The 20,717-nt window shown below is 42.7% G+C and overlaps 1 protein-coding gene and 1 long non-coding RNA gene across 2 annotated transcripts in view; one reads left to right on the top strand and one right to left on the bottom strand.

Moving 5' to 3' along the window:
• Window positions 1-20,717, top strand: part of LOC146863912 (uncharacterized) — a 347,433-nt gene that overhangs the window by 302,419 nt on the left and 24,297 nt on the right. The window lies entirely within an intron of this gene.
• LOXHD1 (lipoxygenase homology PLAT domains 1) overlaps window positions 1-20,717 on the bottom strand; it is a 1,221,805-nt gene that overhangs the window by 291,543 nt on the left and 909,545 nt on the right. Inside the window, exons 30-31 of the mRNA XM_085629301.1 lie at window positions 17,635-17,763; window positions 14,927-15,091 (exon numbers count right to left, since the gene is read on the bottom strand). Coding sequence (XP_085485427.1) covers window positions 14,927-15,091; window positions 17,635-17,763 — 294 coding nt within the window. The remainder of the gene's footprint in view (window positions 1-14,926; window positions 15,092-17,634; window positions 17,764-20,717) is intronic.

Genomic DNA, 20,717 nt, shown 5'->3' on the forward strand with positions numbered 1-20,717 from the left:
GTCCCCATCATCCGATTCCTGGTATACAGGAGGAAGTAACGGAGCCGGGCGATAGACATAATGTGTCTCTAGCGGCGCCGAACGCGGCGTCCATCGACGCCGTACCGGCGCCGGGCCCGGAGTGGGGCTGAGCTGGGGCTCGACGTCGAGCGGAGTCGACGTCGGGGGTGGTACCGGTGTCGACGCAGGCGGAGGTGGCGTGACGAGGTCGACCGGCGTCGGCGGGGACTCGGGAACGGGTCCCTCGGGCGCTTGCGGCGTCGAGGCCGGAGCCGTCAACGGCGCCGGGGCCGGAGCCACCGGCAGGCAAGGCAGCCCAGTCGGGTCCGCGGGGCCCGAAGGCGCGCCAGCGGGCGTCGACGGCGGAGCCAGGTTCTTCATGGCCGAGAGGAAGGCACTGACTTCCGCCGGCGTCGCGTCAGTCCCAGGGACCGGAGGGTATGGGGACGTGCGCGGCGCCTGAGGCTCCGCCGGAGCCGCGGGGGTGGAACCACCCAGACCCTCGGCCAAGTCGCGCGACCGGCGAGGGGAGTCCGAAGAGCGGTGTCGCCTCTTGGACTTCTTGGAATGCTTCGACTTACCCGAAGACTTGGATCCCGACGACCGATGGTGACGTCGGCTGCGGCTCCGCGAATGATCCTTGGACCTCCTCCTGGACCGGGATCGAGAGGCGCGCGGAGCCGAGTGGCGAATCTCGAGAAGCTTACGGGACCGCTCCCGTCTAGCCTTCGAGGTCAGGGCCTTGCAGTCCGAGCACGACTCCGCGTCGTGGTCGAGGCCCAAGCAGTAAAGGCACCGGCGGTGATGGTCCGTAACCGACATCAAGCGGCTACAGTCAGCACAGGCTTTAAAACCAGGCATCCTACCGGCACCGGAGTCGAGACAAGATCAAAAAGGATCAAAAAAGTTAGTCAAAAATTGACTAAAGGGGTAGCTCTCCCGGATCTGCGCTTACAGGCGCGGAAAAAAGAAGAACTGACGTCAGCGCGCGAGGGCGGCGTCTAAGTACTCCGACGACGTCATTCCGGCGCACGACGCCGACGACGGACGCGGAGCCGCAGACGACGCCTAGCGACGCGCAAGGGGTATTGCTGACGAAAAATCTTCCAGATCCAGTCTGACGCCTGGGGATATTCTAAGGTGAGGAATCTAACTAACGTGTTTCTTTCAGATGTCCGCTTTCAGTAGGTGGGAGCATTTTCAAAGCTCCTGTCCACTGGAAGCAGACTTGGTGTTTGCTCCTGCTTAGCGAGAAATTCAAAAATACTCCCGCAAGTGAGAGCAATTACAGGTCTCCCTGACCGTGAGGCTCTGGGTAGTGAAACCGCTATGTCCCACGCGTACACTCCCGGGGAACATAGAATGAGAGCCAGCCCTGGGGATGGGGACCCAGGGGCCATCAGTGTCTTAGGGAGGGGGGCATGTAGCCTCCATCTCTTATAGTAATTGGCCTGTGGGCCCAGGGCCTCTTGAGGTTCGGAGAGGGGGGCCGGGACACCCCATTGATATGAAATACCAACATTTGTAAAGTGCATAGCTACCTCCGGAGAGGTGTCCCGGCACTGGGGGTCGACGGGAAGATTAAGCGAGCTATTGCCCAGAGTCACATGGTGCTGGGCTAACCTGCCGCCAGCGATCAAACCGTGAACCCCGTGGTCCGGAGTCAGGCATCCTGGCCACTGCGCCACACCTATTCCACACTCCCCATATAAAGTAATTTTGGCCCCAGGGGTGGGCTTCCCGGGGCCTCTGGAAGTTCCGGGTGGGGTGCCAAGCAGTCCCCTCCCCTTTATGAACACAGCCCCGGGCATCGGCTCCACAGGGCATATGGTTATTAAATGCCGCTACCATTTTGGTTTTCACATAATTTTTTCCCCACCAAAGTGTCGCGGGATTGTGGCATTTTTTGCTAAATTCTTTTTCTTTTTGACTCTGGGAAGTCCCTCTGGGTCCCCCTCATGGAGCCTAGGCTGTCAGCGTATCCTTACCCTTCCACCTTATATTATTATTTTTTTTAAACTTCAGGATGGGGACTAAATCCCTTAGTCCTGTAATGCTACCAGCAACATTTTTCTCAAGTTGCTGGCAGCCAAATCAGAGTGCTCGTTTCCACCGTAGCCTGACTCCCGCAGGAGCGAGATGGCCCAAGGGAAATAAAGCTGCCTGGGCCAATCAGAACACTCCATTTTTAAACTGGCGCTCCCGCGAGAGCCTCTCAAGACTCTCGGGGAGCCCACTGTTTCAGATATACAAATATTTATTTCCTTAATTTCCCCAAAACTACTCAACGGACATACACCAAATCACAAATAGCACAATCTGCAGACCAAGATCTAGCCTCCTGCCAAATTTGCTGTTATTTGGTTCAGCATTTTTTGCTATAGCCCTGCCTAAGAAGTCTATGGAAAATGCATGGGAATTTTGTGGTTTGGGACCTCCCCCCCCCCCCTTTTTCCTTGCCCCCGCTTAACGGTTCACCCTGAAACTTTACAGGAAGAAGCTCTGAAGTGGATGGACTTTTTTTCATTTGCAAAGGTCTGTTAAGATTCGTCAAATGGGGCCAAAGTTATTAGCAAACCAAAAAATGCTCTTACTATGATGAAAAAGCAGACCTAACTATAACTACTTAATGTCGACCGCCATTGGGTAATATATATATATATTACCTACTGGCGGTCGCCAGTAGGTAGTTATAGTTAGGACCCTGTTTCCATAGGAAAACCGCAACATTCTATTTTGAATAACTTTGGCGCCGGTCGACGAATCCTCGCCAAATTTTCAAAATAGGTGGGGTCGCTGCGCTCCGCTCCTACCCTGAAAGTCTCGGGGGGATTCGTCAAGCGGGGGCTGAGATAAAAGGGGGGTCCCAAAACGCGTTTTTCCCATGCATTTTTCCATAGGACCTTTAGACACAGCTACAGCCCGAACGGCTGAACAGAGTTAAATGAAATTTGGCAGAGAGGTAGTCCTCAGGTCAAGGAAGTGCCTTTTGTAGGTTTGGTGTAAATCTGTTCAGTAGATTTTGAGAAAATAGCCTTGAAATCAATATATATATCTGAGCCAGCTTACGGTGCGCTTACGGTGCGCTTACCGTACGCGTACGGTGACGTGCGCGAGCGCGATTCTGATTGGCTGTTAGATCTTAGTAAACATTCGAATCGGTCGAAACCAGGAAGCGGCGGCCGCCATTTTGTGTGTTTCACTCAGAAAAAAAAGGGTGATAACTTGAAAAGGGGGCAAGGAATAGAGTTACAGACCCCATAACATTTGAAAGGGGGTCAAAGAAGGACAGAAAAGTACAAAAAAAACATTTATTAATTTTAAAAAAAATCGCGGGGTACGCGTACGGTAAGCTCACCGTACGCGTACGGTAGAAAAAAAATAAAAAAAGAAATGAAATGCAGATTTAAGTGTTTAGATATTAGGGGGCTCTAAAAAGAGCCGTTGTGTTTATGAAGTGATTTTTTAGTGGTACCTACAAGTAAGTACCGATGCAGAGTCTAAGGTTCAAGAGGAAGACTCTGTTCCCTTCATCATTGAAGTGTACACCATCTCCTCTATAAATGTCTTGCATGTCGTAACGCAAGTTGTTGTGGTAAATGGAACCCATACCATAGTCACGGAGGAAAGCAGAAACAGATTTGTTGACGTGCTTCCTTGCTTTGTCAATCTGCGGACAAAAATTATTGGACCAGTTCCATTTTTGCCTTTGGCATATGTTAGAATACACAAAGGCAGTTTTAGGGAAAAGTGAAAACAGTTGTGCAAAGGTCTCCTTCATAAGCATTTCCAGACCTACCCCAGTCAAAGTGCCTAGGTCATTGCCACCACAGTGCACTATTATGAGGTCAGGGTGTTGGATTTGCATGAAGGATTTCACCAATGGCATCAATTGGTGCCACTTTAACCCTCTCTGACCAATCCATTTAATGTCTACATTTGGCAAAGCAAGGTCTCTCACCATACCTGTTTTCTCTGCATACTTTTCACTCCAGAAGACATAGCTGTGTCCTACAATCCACACTGTGAACATCTTCCAAGGAGAACTGGATGCACTCAGGAGGTGTATTTCAGTAGAATGGTAAAAAGAAATGAAAGACAGTTTGGAAATGGAGGCATACATATTTTTTTTTTAAAAAAAGAACTGATTGGCTGTTTCATACCATTCTACAATAAAAACTAGGCTGTGTGTGTAAATTTATAGAAGCATGTTTTTTATTGGTACAGAAAAATGTGTTACCAAAGAACAGTACTATGGATTTGCTGTTAGGTTTGAAAAGTCAAGCACTCCTGCTCTTTGGAAATGAAACATTGTTTGGTGAACTTCTGACCTAACTCTACACAGCAGTGTTCCAAGAGCTGTTGCTATGGTAGCAGGCAGAAGTCAAACAAAAATAAAAGGCATTGTTATTTGTAATGTGAGTAGCTCAAACTTGCGTAAATGCGAGACCTATTGCATTTCAAATGCTTGTTCTGCAAATGTAGAGGGGAGTAGAATTACGTGTTGTCAAGTAGAGTGGAAATATGCAGAGTGAAATTATGATGTGTGGGGTGAAATTATGTGGCATGAAAGTATGTTGAGTGGCTTGGAACTGTGTGGCATGGAGCTGAATTGTGAGATGTGGAATTCTTTGGCGTGGTGTGGCATAGACTGCAATTGTATGGAAATGAATTATGTTACCTGGAGTTAAATTATGTGGCATGGTGTGGAATTAAGGGATGTGGTGTGGAATTAGTTGGCATGGCGTGGAGTAGGATTATATGGTGTGGTGTGGAATTGTGTGGAGTGGAATTGTGTGGCATGGAATTGTGTGGCATGGAATTGTGTTGAGAGGAATGGAAGTATGTGTCATGGAATGGAGTGGAAATATGTGGCATGAAATGAAATTATGTGGTGGACTTGAATTATGTGCCGCTGAGTGGAATTATGTTATTGAGTGGATTCATTAATAGTGGAGTGGAATTATGTGGCATGGAATTACGTTCCATGGAGTGTAATTATGTGGTATGGCATGGAATTTATTGGTGTGGATTTGTGTGGTGTGGCCTAGAATTGTGGGGTGTTGAGGAAAATTGTGAGACATGGAATTGTGTGGCGTGGTATGCAATTGTGTGACATGGAGTGCAATTCTGCGGAGAGGAAGTATGGGGGTGGAGTGGAATTATGTGATGTGGTGTGGAATTATGGGGTGTGGTATGGAATTATGTGGCATGCAATTGTGTGCCATGGAATGGAATTATGTGGTATGGATTTATGAGAAGTGGAGAGCACTTTATGTGGCATGGAATTATGTGGAGTGGAATTATTTTGCATTCACTGAGATAGACATGTTACTGTGTGGCGTGAACTACAATTATGTGACGTGGTGTGCAATTGTGTGGAGAGGAATTCAGTGCCGTGAAGTGGAATTATGTGACATGGTGTGAAATCAAGTGGTGTGGCAAGGAGTGGAATTATGCTCCGTGGAGTAGAATTATGAGATGTGACATGGAATGGTCTGGCATGGAATTGTCTGGTGTGGAATTGTGTGGTGTGAAATTATGTTGGTTTGGGGAGATTAAATTTAGGTGGTACAGTGTGGTACAATGTGGAATTATGTGGTATGGAGTGGAATTATGTCTCATGGAGTGGAATTATGTAGCATGATGTGGAGTCGTGATGTTGCATGGAGTGAAATTATGTGGAATGGAGTTGAATTGTGTGGCATGGAATTGTGGGGTGTTGACTAGTGGAATTATGTGGTGTAGAGTAGAATTAGGTGGCGTGAAATTATGTGGAGAAGAATTGTGTTGCATGGAATTGTTTGGCATGGTATTGTGCGGCATTGAGAGGATTGGAATTATGCGACATGGAGTGGAATTATGTGGCTTGGATTGGAAATATGAGGGTGGAGTGCACTTAGGTGGCATGGAGTTGAATTGTGTGGTTCAGAATTGTGTTGCATGGAGTGTAATTGTGTTGACTGGAGTGGAATTGTGCAACGTGGAATTGTGTGGCGTGAAATGCAATTGTGTGATGTGGAGTGCAATTGGGTGACATGGAGTGTCACTGAGTGGAGTGGAAATCATATAGCATGGAGTGGAATTATGTGACATGGTAATGAATTGTGTGGTGTTGAGTGGAATTACGTGCCGTGGAATTATGTGGCATGGAGCCGAATTATGTTGATTTGAATTGTGTGGCATGGCATTACATGCCATGGATTGGCTTTAAGTGGCGCAGAATTTTTTGGCATGGAATTGTGTGGTGTGAAATTGTATGGCGTGCAATTGTGTGCCATGGAGTGAAATTTTGAGACATGGAATTGTGAGGAGTGCCACGGTGTGACATGGAGTGCAATTGTGTGGAGTGGGATTAAGTGATGTGGAGTGGAATTACGTGACGTGGTGTGGAATTATGTGGTGTGGAGTGAAAGTGTGTGGCATATAGTAGAATTATGTGGCATGGATTTATGTGATGTGCAATTGTGTCGCATGGCAAGGAATTGAGTTGAGTGGAAATATGTTGATCTGAATTATGTGGCACGAAAGGGAAGAGGCATTATGTGACACAGAGTGGAATTATGTTGTAGGGAGTGAAATTATGTGGCATAGTATGTGGCATGATGTGGAATTATATGTTGTGCACTGAAGTGGAATTATGTGGTATGGAGTAGAATTATGTGGCATGGAATTGTGTGAGTGGAAATTTGTGGCATGAGTGGAATTATGAGATGTGGAATTGTGTTGCATGGAACTGCGAGGCCTTGAGTGGTGTGGAATTATGTGGCATGGGGTGAAATGATGTGGTATGGAGTGGATTGAAAATAGGTGGAGTGGAATTATGTGACTAGGAGGGGTAATATATGGCATGAAATTATGTGGTGTGGAGTTGAATTACGTTGCGTGGAACTTGGTTGCGTGGGATTCTGTGGTGTGGAGTCGAATTGTGAGACATGGAATTGTGCAGCATGGAGAGCAATTGTGTGGCATGAAGGGCAGATGTGTAACTTGGAGTGCAATTGTGTGATGTGGAATGCCATTGTGTGGAGTGGAGTCATGTAGGGAGGAGTGGAATTATGTTACACTTTGTTGAATTATGTGGTGTTCTGTCAAATTATGTGGCATGATGTGGAGTGGCATTATGTGATGTGGAGTAGAATTATGTGACATAGAATTGTGTAGCATGGAGTGGAATTGTGTTGCATTGAGTGGTGTAAAATTATGTGGCATATAATAAAGCATAATTATGTATAGAGGTCATTTAAGTGCCTGCTGCTTGTTTCCTCTGACAGATGGTCACTTGAGAGCAATGTATCGGAGTTTGGAGCTGATCAATAACGTGTCCACAGGACCCGATGTGTTCTCGGCTCAGAGGGGAAACAGCAATTAAGGAGGATGTCTCTGTCTCCCTTCACGCCCAGGGAGGAGGGAGATGCGAGCAGAGCATCAAAGGGCTGGGTGAGAAGGGAGGGGGGAATGCAGGGGTCAAAGCAGCGAAAGTGAAAGTAATCGAGCAGAGCATCAAAGGACTGGGTGAGAAGGGAGGGGGGAATGCAATTAGCAGAGGAGCAGCTGTGCACGTGCATGTGATCTCGTGCACTCAAGGTTTAGGCCAGCCAAAAGTGTGGGTAGCACTTTGAAAATCCCACATATAAAATGTCTCTTCGAGCCTTTGGCTCGCGAGACCTAAAAAAGGGGGAAGCACTGAGATTTGAAACTAACATGTATATGTGTGGAAAAAGAGAGGGAAATTTTGCCATTATCTGGTTCTGCTGAGAGGAGAGAGGTGTACAGAACAGAGATCCTGGCTCTGATAATCTGCTGTTTGAGTGCCACATTTCTTTCACAGCTAACTAATTTTAAAGGTGAGTTAAGAGTTTGAGAGGGGATGTATATGGTAAATTAAGAAATGAATAATAGAATTGGAATTCCTTTTGTTGAAGTTGTGTTTATCATTTTCTGTTTTGGGAGAAATTTAAATGTGAGGAACATGTAAAATAATATGGACTATGTTTTCACGATAAATTAAGGTGTACTGGTATATATAAGGAATACTTTAAGGGTTTGAGGTTGCACTCAGTAATGCAAATACATTCAGCATCAGTAAGGCTGGTTGCCCTTGCTGGAGTGTAGTCAGTCACCCAGGCTACACATGTTGTTGGTCTCAGAAAGCTGTTTGGTATTGCTCTGGTGATTTTACATTTGCATTAGATGGAAAGGGGGAGGTATTTTTTTCTGCAGAAGCAGACTCTTAGCACACAGCCAGCTGCATATCCTGTGGAATCATGCATAGTATTCACAACCGAGTGGGGTTTGAGGTTTCAGTCAGTAATGCAAATACATTCAGCATCACTAAGGCTGGTTGCCCTTGCTGGAGTGTAGTCAGTCACCCAGGTTACACATGTTGCTGGTCTGAAAATGTTGTTTGGACATGTGCTTTTTTAAGAATCTGAAAAGTGGATTCATAATGTGTCAGTCTGTAAAAGTACTTATCACTTGCCAAAAAAAAGAGTAGTAAGTGTGCTTTCAAATTGGCAAAGAAATTTCGTTTTGTGACTAATATGAAAACATGACTCTGTGTGCAAATAGGAATTACAGGCAGAGATTTATTGCGTATTGCTCTGGTGATTTTACATTTGCATTAGATGTAAAGGGGGAGCTATTTTTTTGTGCAGAAGCAGACTCTTAGCACACAGCCAGCTGCTTATCCTGTGGAATCATGCACAGTATTCACAACCGAGTGGGGTTTGAGGTTGCAGTCAGTAATGCAAATACATTCAGCATCACTAAGGCTGGTTGCCCTTGCTGGAGTGTACTCAGTCACCCAGGTTACACATGTTGCTGGTCTGAAAATGTTGTTTGGACATGTGCTTTTTTAAGAATCTGAAAAGTGGATTTAAAATGTGTCAGACTGTAAAAGTATTTATCACTTGCCAAAAAAAAGAGTAGTAAGTGTGGTTTCAAATTGGCAAAGAAATTACGTTTTCAGACTAATATGAAAACATGACTCTGTGTGCAAAGAGGAATTACAGGCAGAGATTTATTGCGTACTACTCTGGTAATTTTACAGTTGCATTAGATGTAAAAGGGGGAGCTATTTTTTTCTGCAGAAGCAGACTCTTAGCACACAGCCTGTTGCTTATCCTGTGGAATCATGCACAGTATTCACAACCGAGTGGGGTTTGAGGTTCCAGTCAGTAATGCAAATACATTCAGCATCACTAAGGCTGGTTGCCCTTGCTGGAGTGTAGTCAGTCACCCAGGTTACACATGTTGCTGGTCTCAGAAAGCTTTTTGGTATTGCTCTGGTGATTTTACATTTGCATTAGATGGAAAGGGGGAGCTATTTTTTTATGCAGAAGCAGACTCTTAGCACACAGCCAGCTGCTTATCCTGTGGTATCATGCACAGTATTCACAACCGAGTGGGGTTTGAGGTTGCAGTCAGTAATGCAAATACATTTACCATCACTAAGGCTGGTTGCCCTTGCTGAAGTGTAGTCAGTCACCCAGCGATTTATAGTGAAATGCAATATATTCTGAAAACAGCAAAAAAAAGGCAAAAAATTGTTTTTGGAAAATATGTAAATATGTGTACTGTATTATAAAATGTTTTATTAAATATTAATACTTTTTTCTTTTTTTTAAGATTGAGAAAGAAAATTTACGAAAACTTGAACTATTTTTATAGCAAATAAAATTATATTTTAATTAATAAATAATTTTTTGAGTGGGTATGGTAAGTCAGAAATTTCATGGTCCCTTTTTTCCACTTCTCCACAATCACATTTTCAGTTTTTCATTGTAATCTCTCAAGGACCTTGTAATGTGATAATTGATTTTTAGTGTTTTTAAAAAAATTATGCGCACCGTACGCGTACGGTAAAAAAAAAAATCAAAAAAAAGTTTAAAAAAATATATAAAAAAAAGTTGAAAGGTAAGGTTGGCTCTTAAAAGAGCCGTTGTGTTCGTACAGGGACAGAGGAAAGAAAGAATGGGAATATTAGTCGGTAGGACAAATGTGCTGGTCTATTTTATTGTTAACTAGGGCAACACTGGTCTCCCTATTACAAATTAGACCATGACAATGGGCACACCGCATTGTAACCCTCGCAAACCGAGGGTTAGTTTCCAGAGGACCAGAAAAAGGAGATGCTCCCCCCACAGATGAAGGGCTCAGCTGACCTGCCGAAGATGGACTCGGCCTTGCAGATGATGGACCAGGCTGAGCTGCTGTGGATGTGCTTGGTTGACTTACTGAAGGGTTTCCTCCAGTATGTCGAGCATATGTCCTACCATGTACATCATGAAGGTGTCTCAACATAGTGTGATTCCCGAAGGAATACTTCTTGTTAGGATTTCCTCTTGAAAGTACACGGTCACACAGCTTACAAGTCACTAAAGGTGCATTTACCTTTTTCTTGCCCTCTGGAAAAGAAAAATACTCCCATATGAAAGAGCTCTTTTGTTTCCTCCTTCTCTGCCTCAAGGTAGTGCTGCTAGCCTCACTCTCTGAAGAGGTCTGCTGTTCTGCCATCGTATCACAAAGACAACTCAGCTCCTTCTCCAAAGGGATCACAAGCAGAAATGAGGGGAATGGGTGTGGTGTAGGAGAGTTCTAGAACTGAAAGTAGTTTCAACCAATCAAAAGTTGTGTTTCATGATCACATGACCCACCGTGCGCGTACGTTACGCTTACGGTGCGCTTACGGTGCGCTTACGGTAAAAGTACGCATGCGCGTAAAAAAGACACGCGCTCGCGCGCATGCGCAAAACAGTCACTCCACAACACTTCCGCGTAACGTGCGCGTGTAGCGTACACGCCTACGAGCCCCACGCGCAGTACGCACGGCTACGCAAATTGCGTAACTATACGCAAACAGAGTAGATAAATTACGAACATTGTGTAAACCGTACGCTTACCGTACGCTTACCGTACGCGCACTAAAAAAAAAAAAAAAAAAAAAAATATTTTCTATGTGATACTAATATATCTTACCTGTTTGGTAAAAAAAAAAAAGAGAAAAATTGATATATTGCAGATTTTTTTTTAAAAAAACATAGTATTTTAAGAGAATAAAAAGATTAAAAAAAAAAATGTTTTTTTTAAAAAAAAAAACACATTTAATATAAGAATTTATAATAAAAAAATCATACAAAATCAATAAAAAAACTATCGGAATCACATATGTTATAGGTAAGAATTAGCATTTAAAAAACCATACAAATTCACTGAAAAAACCATGGGTTTCACACACGTTATAGTTAGAAATTAGCATTTAAAAAACCTTGCAAATTCACTGAAAAAACCATAGGTTTCACACACGTTATAGTTAGGAATTAGCATTTAAAAAACCTTTCAAATTCACTGAAAAAACCATAGGTTTCACACACGTTATAGTTAGGAATTAGCATTTAAAAAACCTTGCAAATTCAGTGAAAAAACCATAGATTTCACACATGTTATAGTTAGCTGGACATTTTACTCGTAAAAAACCAATGAAATTCCCCCGTTATAGTTAGTTCAGCTAACTATAACTCGCGCGCCCGCAATGCACTGCTGATGACGTCACATATTACATCACTCATGACATGGTCAGTGACATCACTCATGACATCACTGATGACATCTCAAATGACATCACTGATGACATCACTGATGACATCATCCAGTGAATGTGTGTTTTTCTGAAAATTACATATGTTTTATATATGTATATCTCCAGGTCGATGGAAGAATAAATGGGTATATAAGTGTCTAAATGGATGATTTGTTTTTGAAAAATTGATTGTGTAACTGACTGATTAAGTGTATCTTAGTGAATACATGGCTTAGTGAGTAATGTTTAAATATGTAAATATCTGTATCAGTTTCTCACTTTGTGTATAAGTGGCTGCATGGGTTGGTGAGTAGCTACATGGGTGTCTGTAAAGGTGTTAGTTGGTTTTTTGAGTATCAGTCTGAGTGTCTGCATGGTTCGGTGGGGGGTATTACGTAGTGCATAGGTGCATGAATGAGTGACTCACTGTTTGTATGTGTTGAAGACAGCATGTGTGCAGGACTCTATGGGTGGATGAGTGTGTGTACGGGTGTGTTAGTGAGTGAATGACTGTCTCAATAGTGTCTTTATGAGTAACTACATATGTTTTAAACTAGTATATGTGACTATTGGTGTATATAAGTGAGTATATGTGAGAGAGAGAGATTGAAAGGGTTCCTGTATGAATAAGTATGTGGTTCTATAAGTGAATGTTTAAAAGACTAAGTATGTGTAAGTTTCCGTAGAAGTAAGTGTGGTTGTGTGTGTATAACTGTATATGCAAGTAAATGTATGTTTGATTCCTTATTAGCATGAGTGACTATGTGTGTGAGTAACTCTATGAATGAGTGGCATTGTGTAACAGGATGTATAGGTGCATGAGTACATATGATGAGTGAGTACATGTATGAGTGACTGTATAGGACTGTTGGTGAATGAGTGTATGTGTATGTGGATCTTAGAATTACTGAATAGGTTGTTGTAACTGATATTGGTATATCCATTGTTTTGAACATTTTAGTCTCTATTTTTGAATGTGTGTATCAAAGGATATATTAGGGTGAGAGGAGGTCTGCCACTCTATCACAAGGATGATGTCATCAGTGATGTCATCAGTGATGTCATTTGAGATGTCATCAGTGATGTCATGAGTGATGTCACTGACCATGTCATGAGTGATGTAATATGTGACGTCATCAGCAGTGCATTGCGGGCGCGCGAGTTATAGTTAGCTGAACTAACTATAACGGGGGAATTTCATTGGTTTTTTACGAGTAAAATGTCCAGCTAACTATAACATGTGTGAAATCTATGGTTTTTTCACTGAATTTGCAAGGTTTTTTAAATGCTAATTCCTAACTATAACGTGTGTGAAACCTATGTTTTTTTCAGTGAATTTGAAAGGTTTTTTAAATGCTAATTCCTAACTATAACGTGTGTGAAACCTATGGTTTTTTCAGTGAATTTATATATATATGTAAATATATATTAGATATATATATATTCAAATGCAGACTGTGACACAGAGGGGTGCCTCAGCCTTTCGTTTCGGAGCCTGTTACAGGTGTGTCAGACACCTCCAATATTCCATAGAACACACGCACCCTTCAGCAACGTGAACCGGTCACACCGACGTGCTTCAAAGTTTCTTTATTGCAAGGTAACACAGTATTACGCTTTTCGACTCGTGCAAGTCCTAATCATATGCCACTAATCAGGGCTGGGTTCGTTAGCTTTTAAAAAATGAAACTCAAACAGTAAAGAAGGACCAGTGTCCATTTGTTTCATTTAAAGAGGCAGACCGTATTCAGGTTTTGCACATTTGTTTTACAGCGATGGTAAGTACTGTCTTTGCTTAAATTAAGGATAGTCCTTTTGAAAATCAAGTATTTTCCTGTGTCTTATGTTCCCATCACTGCACTCTTCGTTTCTTATATTCCATGGTTCTCTGAGACTACATTACCCACAACGCCTCATAACTGTCATTCAAAACTTGATTTCTTTAGTGTTGTTTTTGGCAGAACTTTAACTCGTTTTCTCCGTGTGCCAAATGCCTTAAGCGTCTTTACTAGGAATAGTTCTGTAATACGGCTGCATTCAGTGGTCACAGAAGAAAACAAGGAAATCCCGCTACCACCACATTCTTAGATGTTTATCACTTGCCTTTAAAACCGATGTCCAGCAGCAGCACGAAGTGCACAGGGAATCCCTTTTGCAAACCCTGGCTGATTACAAGTTCATTTCTCAAGCGAGGCGGGCCTTTCAGCGAGGCCCTTCCATCCATTCCTCTTCTATGGAATATTGGAGGTGTCTGACACACCTGAAGGCTCCGACCCGAAAGGCTGAGGCACCCCTCTGTGTCAGAGTCTGCATTTGGATTATTGTCAAAAGGAGTGCCCGCCGGCTGAGACACCTGTCGTTGAAGAGGAATGGAACGCTAGCCATCCTACTCAACAAATATTGGGTACAATTCCTATAGTTTGATTGATACAAATGTCCATATAACAACTTTAGACCATTCATAACCCCCATAGCACCTGTCAGGGCCTTAGAAACACTACCTATAGATTGAGCCATGAGATGGTTAGTCTATGTTCCCTGCTTTCCCTGTTGTATAGATTCATAATACTATCATCTTTACTGAGGTTAGGATGTAAACTTACATTAAGAGATCCCAAAACGTTCTTACAGGGATCTTGAGCTACCTGGGAAAGTGTTGGTGATAATGTGGTACTGCCTATCCATGTATCAATACTATGAAGTGGAACTAAGTAAATAAACACATAATTAAATAATAATATGTGCTTATTTTCCACTGTTTCTGCAGGTACTCCTATATTCCAACACAGAAGTACTCGTTCCTTAGACGTCCAAAGGATATGAAGCTGTATTGGTAGACTGGGATTCAAACCCATGATGTTAATTCCCATTAGTCACATTAGATGATTGCATATTTTATTGTAACACATTACTAATTAATATTTTTAGTGCTTTGCTAATAGTTTGGTTTTGGACACAACACAAATTATAGTAGGAAACTCTACATAAACATAAGAATTTTGGTTGGTCATTGGGATTTTAAAAGCAGAATTATATTGACTTAAGAGGCAATTTTGCTGTTTGTAAAGATCTGTTAAAAAGAAACAGACAAAAATAGTTATCTGAGTTTCTTAGTAAATCGGTGGCGTATTCATCCTTGGTAAGAAATGCTCTTATATTTCTGAAATGCTGTGCATAATTAAGGACTGAACTTAAGGAATAAAGGCATATATAAGCCAAAAAGCAAGGCACATGTTTTTGCGTACCTCTAGTATGTGGCATCAATGGCTTAGGAAATGTATATAAATGTTAACTTTATGCTTTGCAATAGGATGATGATAATACAACAAAGTGAGTAATACATACATGGAACATATTCCTCCTTTTGAAGTTCTGAAGGAAAAAGAAACCTCTCTGTGGCACCGTCATCCTCTTTTTTGTCCAGCCAGCGACCACATGGAAACTTCATGCGTTGTCCAAGAGACGGAGCATCTATTTCCACCCAGTCCAGGAACCAGCCTGCTGAGCTCCCTGCATCAAAACATGAAACCCCATTGGCTTTTCATCTCATGTCAGAACACAGGATCAGTTTTTAGTATTTTAATTAGACAGTTTTCAGAAAACATAGGTAAATCTGAACTGCTTTGTTGTGCATTTATAGATAACATTAGAGAATAAACTGCAACTACAACCAGGTCAAAAAGGAACAGAATAATATTTACAAGCATCTGGAAGCTTGAATGCCAAAACTGCCAACTTCCAATCAGCCTAGGTTTTTAACACCGGTCCGTGTTAAAAACAGATCCAGGATAGATGTCAGACCTGAATATAGCTGGTTAACTGCATGCTCAGAGAGGTGCTGGGTTCACAGGGGGTTGGGTCCACAGTATACAGTTACTAGTTATGTATCCTTAATCTATATGTTTATTAAATACAGTTCTCATTTTTTAAATACTAATGCCTGGCCCTGCCTACATTATTTCTAAATACATTCATGGCTAATATTATCATTGCTCCCCCATTATTGCATAAACATTAAATATCCCTGCCAGGCTTACAATAGTACAAGAGATCACTTGCATTCAGATGAATGTTAATTTCATATACCTATGATACTTTGTAGAATTTACACATTTTCGTGAATGCGCTTCGTACTTATTTTTTTATTATTTATCCGCTCATCTTCATTTCCCTTTGGCTTTTCTATTTATTATTCTAAAAAAAGAACAATCCTGATGGGTAATAAGTGCTCTGCGTTTCGGGTACGTAATTATCCCTTCGTTAGGGTCCAACGTGTATTTTGCACCAAAAGAGCCGGACAAGTGTGCTAAGTCCTCATGGTGCTGTGATGATCTTATGATGCAAAATACAAGTAGTCTGCTAATGAAGGGATTATTACCTCCCTGAAAAATGTAGAGAGCATTAACCATTTTGGATCATCCTTTATTGCCATATGGAATATTTAATAGACTGAGTATTAGTAGATAAACAATTAAAAATAAATCTGAAGTGCATTTGCAAGTTTGCATGCCCTCTTTAAGTGACAAAGCTTTGCTTCATGGGTGGACTGGGACAAAAGAGTACCCATAAGGGTCTCGTGTGTTTTGTAAATCTGCTTATGTGCAATGGGAATTGACACAACTCTGTAGAGGTTACTGTTACTCAAGAACTGTTAGAAGCCAAGTCTACCTAGCCTCGAGAGACCGAGTCAGCAATATAGCATCAAACACAGCACAAAAGGAGTTGTTTCCATAACTGCAGAGCAAGGAGTAAAGATGGTAGTGGGTGCTGCATTCGAGCCAGAGGTTTTGGGTGATAAAATATCTCACCTTTACTTTAGCTTTGACAGATATAGAATATCTAGCTTTGTATTCAGGCTTAAGGAACATAATTTTTTTTTATCTAGAAATGTTTTTTATTAATAGCATTCCAACTATATGATCTGGCTGTTCGAATGGCTCTTTGAATGATCCTCCACCCAGTCTAACGTGCAGCCACCCCCACCCCCGGCGCCTCGAGACCCTCACGGGTGAGTAGCGGTGCTTTACAAGCCCCTGATTGATTGATATATTCTCATTTTATCTTCATTTTATTTCATATGATGTCTTAATTGTAGGGCCCTTTCATTCTGTTACATCCATTGATTCTCTTGAAAGTATCAAATGGAGAATTCCAATTTACCAGCCAGATATCGGTCTTTTGCCTCACTAATTATAGGTCCAATAATATAGCCTGTACATTAGTGAAATAAACTAGCCTGTAAACATGATGAAACACTTTAAACACTTCCAAAAGCAGATGTAAGAATGTGACATAACACAATAATTCTCTTTTAAACGATTAAGGATGAAAGGTGGAGTTGGCATTCCAGCGACACAAAGATTTAGACATCATCTATAATATGCAGATTGAATAAAGTCAATCAAACTCCAAGATGCCCTCACACTAACACTGTTTTTTTCCATCAGTGAACTTGATTTTCATCAAATGTTCCTTGAAACCTATGCCCTTTTGATGATGTCAAGCAAGACATTAGAAATATTAGCTAGGAGGCAAAGTAAAGTCTTGAGGACCTAAGGATTTTTTGTTCGGGACTCAATCTTGCCTGATGGTGAAGGTGCAGCATTAAACAAAACCTTTCAGTCAAACTCCATTGAATCCTGTAATAACATATGCTTAGCTTTTACTCATGTTTGCCAAAAAGTGCCAGACTACATCAATATCTAGGACTGACATAGCTAGCATGCAGCAATTCAGAAAATCTATCAAGTCAGTTCACTCCTGATGATGGGTTGAATCTATATACAACATTTAGAGTTACTGAAAACCCCAGTCCTGGTGACAACTTAAACTTAAGCACTAAGGTGGACCTACATATAAAACAATATAAGGGCAATACTTAAAAAGGTGGAACTTAGCATCTCAGATTTACAGGAACAGGCTCATTGTCACCCATTTTAACACATTGATTTCACTGCCATTCAGGGCCACAATACATGTTCTACAACTTTTTCAAAGAAATTCTGTATAGTCATGTGTTGCTGTAAAAACACAAACTTAGAAATCTTTCTTACCTTTGTTATCATGTCCTATTTTTATTTTCTTTAGATCCCCAATATCAACAGCTTCCACAGTGAAGACGTCTATTTTTCCACGCTCAAATTTGTTTTTATTTGTTTTGGATGCTTTCAGATTCATGAATCCTATTTTTAGCAGGAAAAGAATGCAGGAAGTAAAATATAAATTGAAGACTTTATTGCATCAAAATTATATCACAATCGTAGAGTATAGTGCTAAATTAGAGGCAGTAGTTAAGGCTGACAAAGAAAAGTTAACATCTATGTTTAGTCAGGTGTTCAAATAGGAAAAGTTATGAGTGCAAATTCACTACTGATATTTAAACAATGTGGAATACCACTAGAAAATGGATTTACACATGATACCTCCTATGCCAGTAAGGTGTAATTTTAAGCAAGACTAAATCTACTGACACAGGTGGCTAGTGAATGTTTCTGGGATATCATTGTCAGAATATTGTCTGACATAGATGGTATGTCCTAAATATCGTCAACTAAATTATCTCCCCACTGGAGTTAATAATCAAAAATCTACACCCCATTAGATGATATTCATTTAAAGGATATTTAGGACAGTGTATTTATGACTAACAATATTTCGGTATCCGATATCTGATATGCAACCATTTTTGGGAGGGAACACCTGCAAAAGTAGATGAACACCCACAAATTGATGAACATTTGCCGGAAGTCTCTCTCCTCAAATACATTCTAAATGTATGTCAGTTAAGGGCATTAGTAAATGTGTATCCATGGAAAGCAAGAAAGTGTCAGGAACACCCCCAAAAATGGTAGGGCTGTCACGGAAAGGGGTTTTTCCACAGTGCAAAATATTTTCTTAGTAAAGGAAATAAAACAGTTTGGCATACACAAGTCACTCAATGGCATTATTCTAGAAAGGTATTAATAAACAATTAAACTTAAAGATAGATAGTACAGGGGGCATGGTCTGGATATCAAAGATGGCAACATCCGTGCCACCTGCCAATCTTCCTGTCTCATCCTCCCTTATTTAAACCGTCAACTACGAAGCCAACCGAGAGGATGCTCAGATTGAGATTGATAGGAGAGATTGCTCATTGGTGCAGCTCAGGATGAGTCATTGAGATTGATTGAGCAGCTAAATTTTGACTCGCGCTCCGATCACAACTCTCTCTCCGCTCCTCCTGGGTGCTGGGCCTGCATCTCCCTGGCTTGCCTGGGGCCAGGCTGCGTGCCAAGGGTGGCAAATGAAGGGAAGTGCTAGGATCATTATCCAGCTGGCTCCCCTTGGGTGCTGGGCCTACGTCTCCCTGGCTTGACCAGGGCCAGGTTGCACACCAGAGAGGGGAAGGGCTGAATACCGAATAATGAAAGGACTTTCCCCAGTCCTACCCAGGTGCTGGGCCTCCGTCACCTTGGCTTGACCGGGCCAGGCTGCGCACCCCGTGGTGAAGGGCTGATAAGTCCAAACTCTGTGTGAGGCTGGGCCTTCGTTCTCTGGCTTACCCGGAGCAAGGCTGTGCTGAGGGGGAAGAAACCGAAGGGTGAGCACCTCTAATAGACACCACGGTCAGCTGTAGGGCCACAAGACAGACCAAAGGGACAGCAACCAGAGAAGCAACTGAGATAGAATATCTGAGCTAAAATGTCTACGCAATGAGCTTCACTCCAGCCCCACCAAAGCATCACCAACGATGAACACAGAAGCCATGGCAAACCCAATCGATGCCAATGAGGACAACATGGAATGGCACACAAAGACAAAGAGAGGATGCGTCTCGTGCCCAAATTCCCCAGAAAAAGCCCCAAAGGTTGCCCGCACACCTGCCAGAAGCGCTGCAATTGCGACCCCAAACAGTTTCCAGGTTCTTTAAAATGCCCAGGACTGCGACGTCAGTCCTCAGGACCACAAGACAGCTGAAGCTGGAACCTCTTCAGGTTCTACAAAGTGACAGCGGATCCCTCCCATCATTCTGAAGAACTTAGCCACTCACAAGGACCTCGTGGTGCTACTGGAGGAACACTGCACATCCACTTTCACAATCAAGCCCCGGCAGGACCCCGCCAACATGATGCTCACCACACCAGAGGATTACAGTAGTGTGACCAGCATGCTCATAGAACAGAAAATTGAATATCACACCTTCTCATTGTCAGCTGCAAAAGCCCAGTGCTTCGTGATACAGGGACTCCCAGTAAACGCATCCTTGGGCACATCACTCAGGACTTAGCGGAACTTGGACTTATGGTTAAAAGTATTACACAGATTGCCTCACTGACATACAAGAAAAATACATTTCCCCTGTTCGTCGTAATCCTGTCGACAAGCCAGGATGGGAAACCAGTAGATCTCTCAGCAGTCACAAGGCTCTGCGGCTGCACCGTCACCACAGAAGTGCCCGGGGGAAACAGAGCTCATTCATGTGCTACAACTGCCAACGCTTGGGGCACACCTCTGCATTCTGCCACCAGAAGTCACGGTGTGTACGCTGTGGAGGCGAGCACACCTCCAGCCAATGCACCAGGAACAGAGAAACAGAACCAGCGATATGTGCAAATTGCACAGGAAATCACCCAGCAACCTATCGTGGCTGTCCCTACATGCAGAAGGCAAAGAAGGATGAATCACCCAAGCAACTCCCCCAACCACAAAAGGCTTCTCGACACTCACCGGCAACAGACCAAGGTCAAAGGAAGACAGACAACCACAAACCTACATTGGCACACAGTATTTAAACATGCAACTTAACCAACAGCCAAAGCAAAGCGTGTGTGGATGGAAGGACATACGCAGAAGTTACAGGACCCAAACAAGACAGCCCACCAACAACAACTGCCCCGGCATCATCCTGTGAAATAGGCATGGCCATCAACTGGCAGGAACTCATTGTGAAGATTGCGAAAGTATTCGCAGACATGGACATCTACCCTGTGGTGACAATTGAGGCGAATTGCCAGACTTTTCCACGGTGAAGAAAACAACCGCTATGGCAGCCAAATCTAATGGAAACTCCATCTTCTTGATGTGGAAGGCCAACACATTCAGAAGAAAACTGTGGAACTCCTGCACCTGATGGAGACCATGGATGTGAATATGG

The sequence above is a fragment of the Triturus cristatus genome, chromosome 2_1 (genome assembly GCF_964204655.1).
Source record: "Triturus cristatus chromosome 2_1, aTriCri1.1, whole genome shotgun sequence".
NCBI classification, from domain to species: Eukaryota; Metazoa; Chordata; class Amphibia; order Caudata; family Salamandridae; genus Triturus; species Triturus cristatus.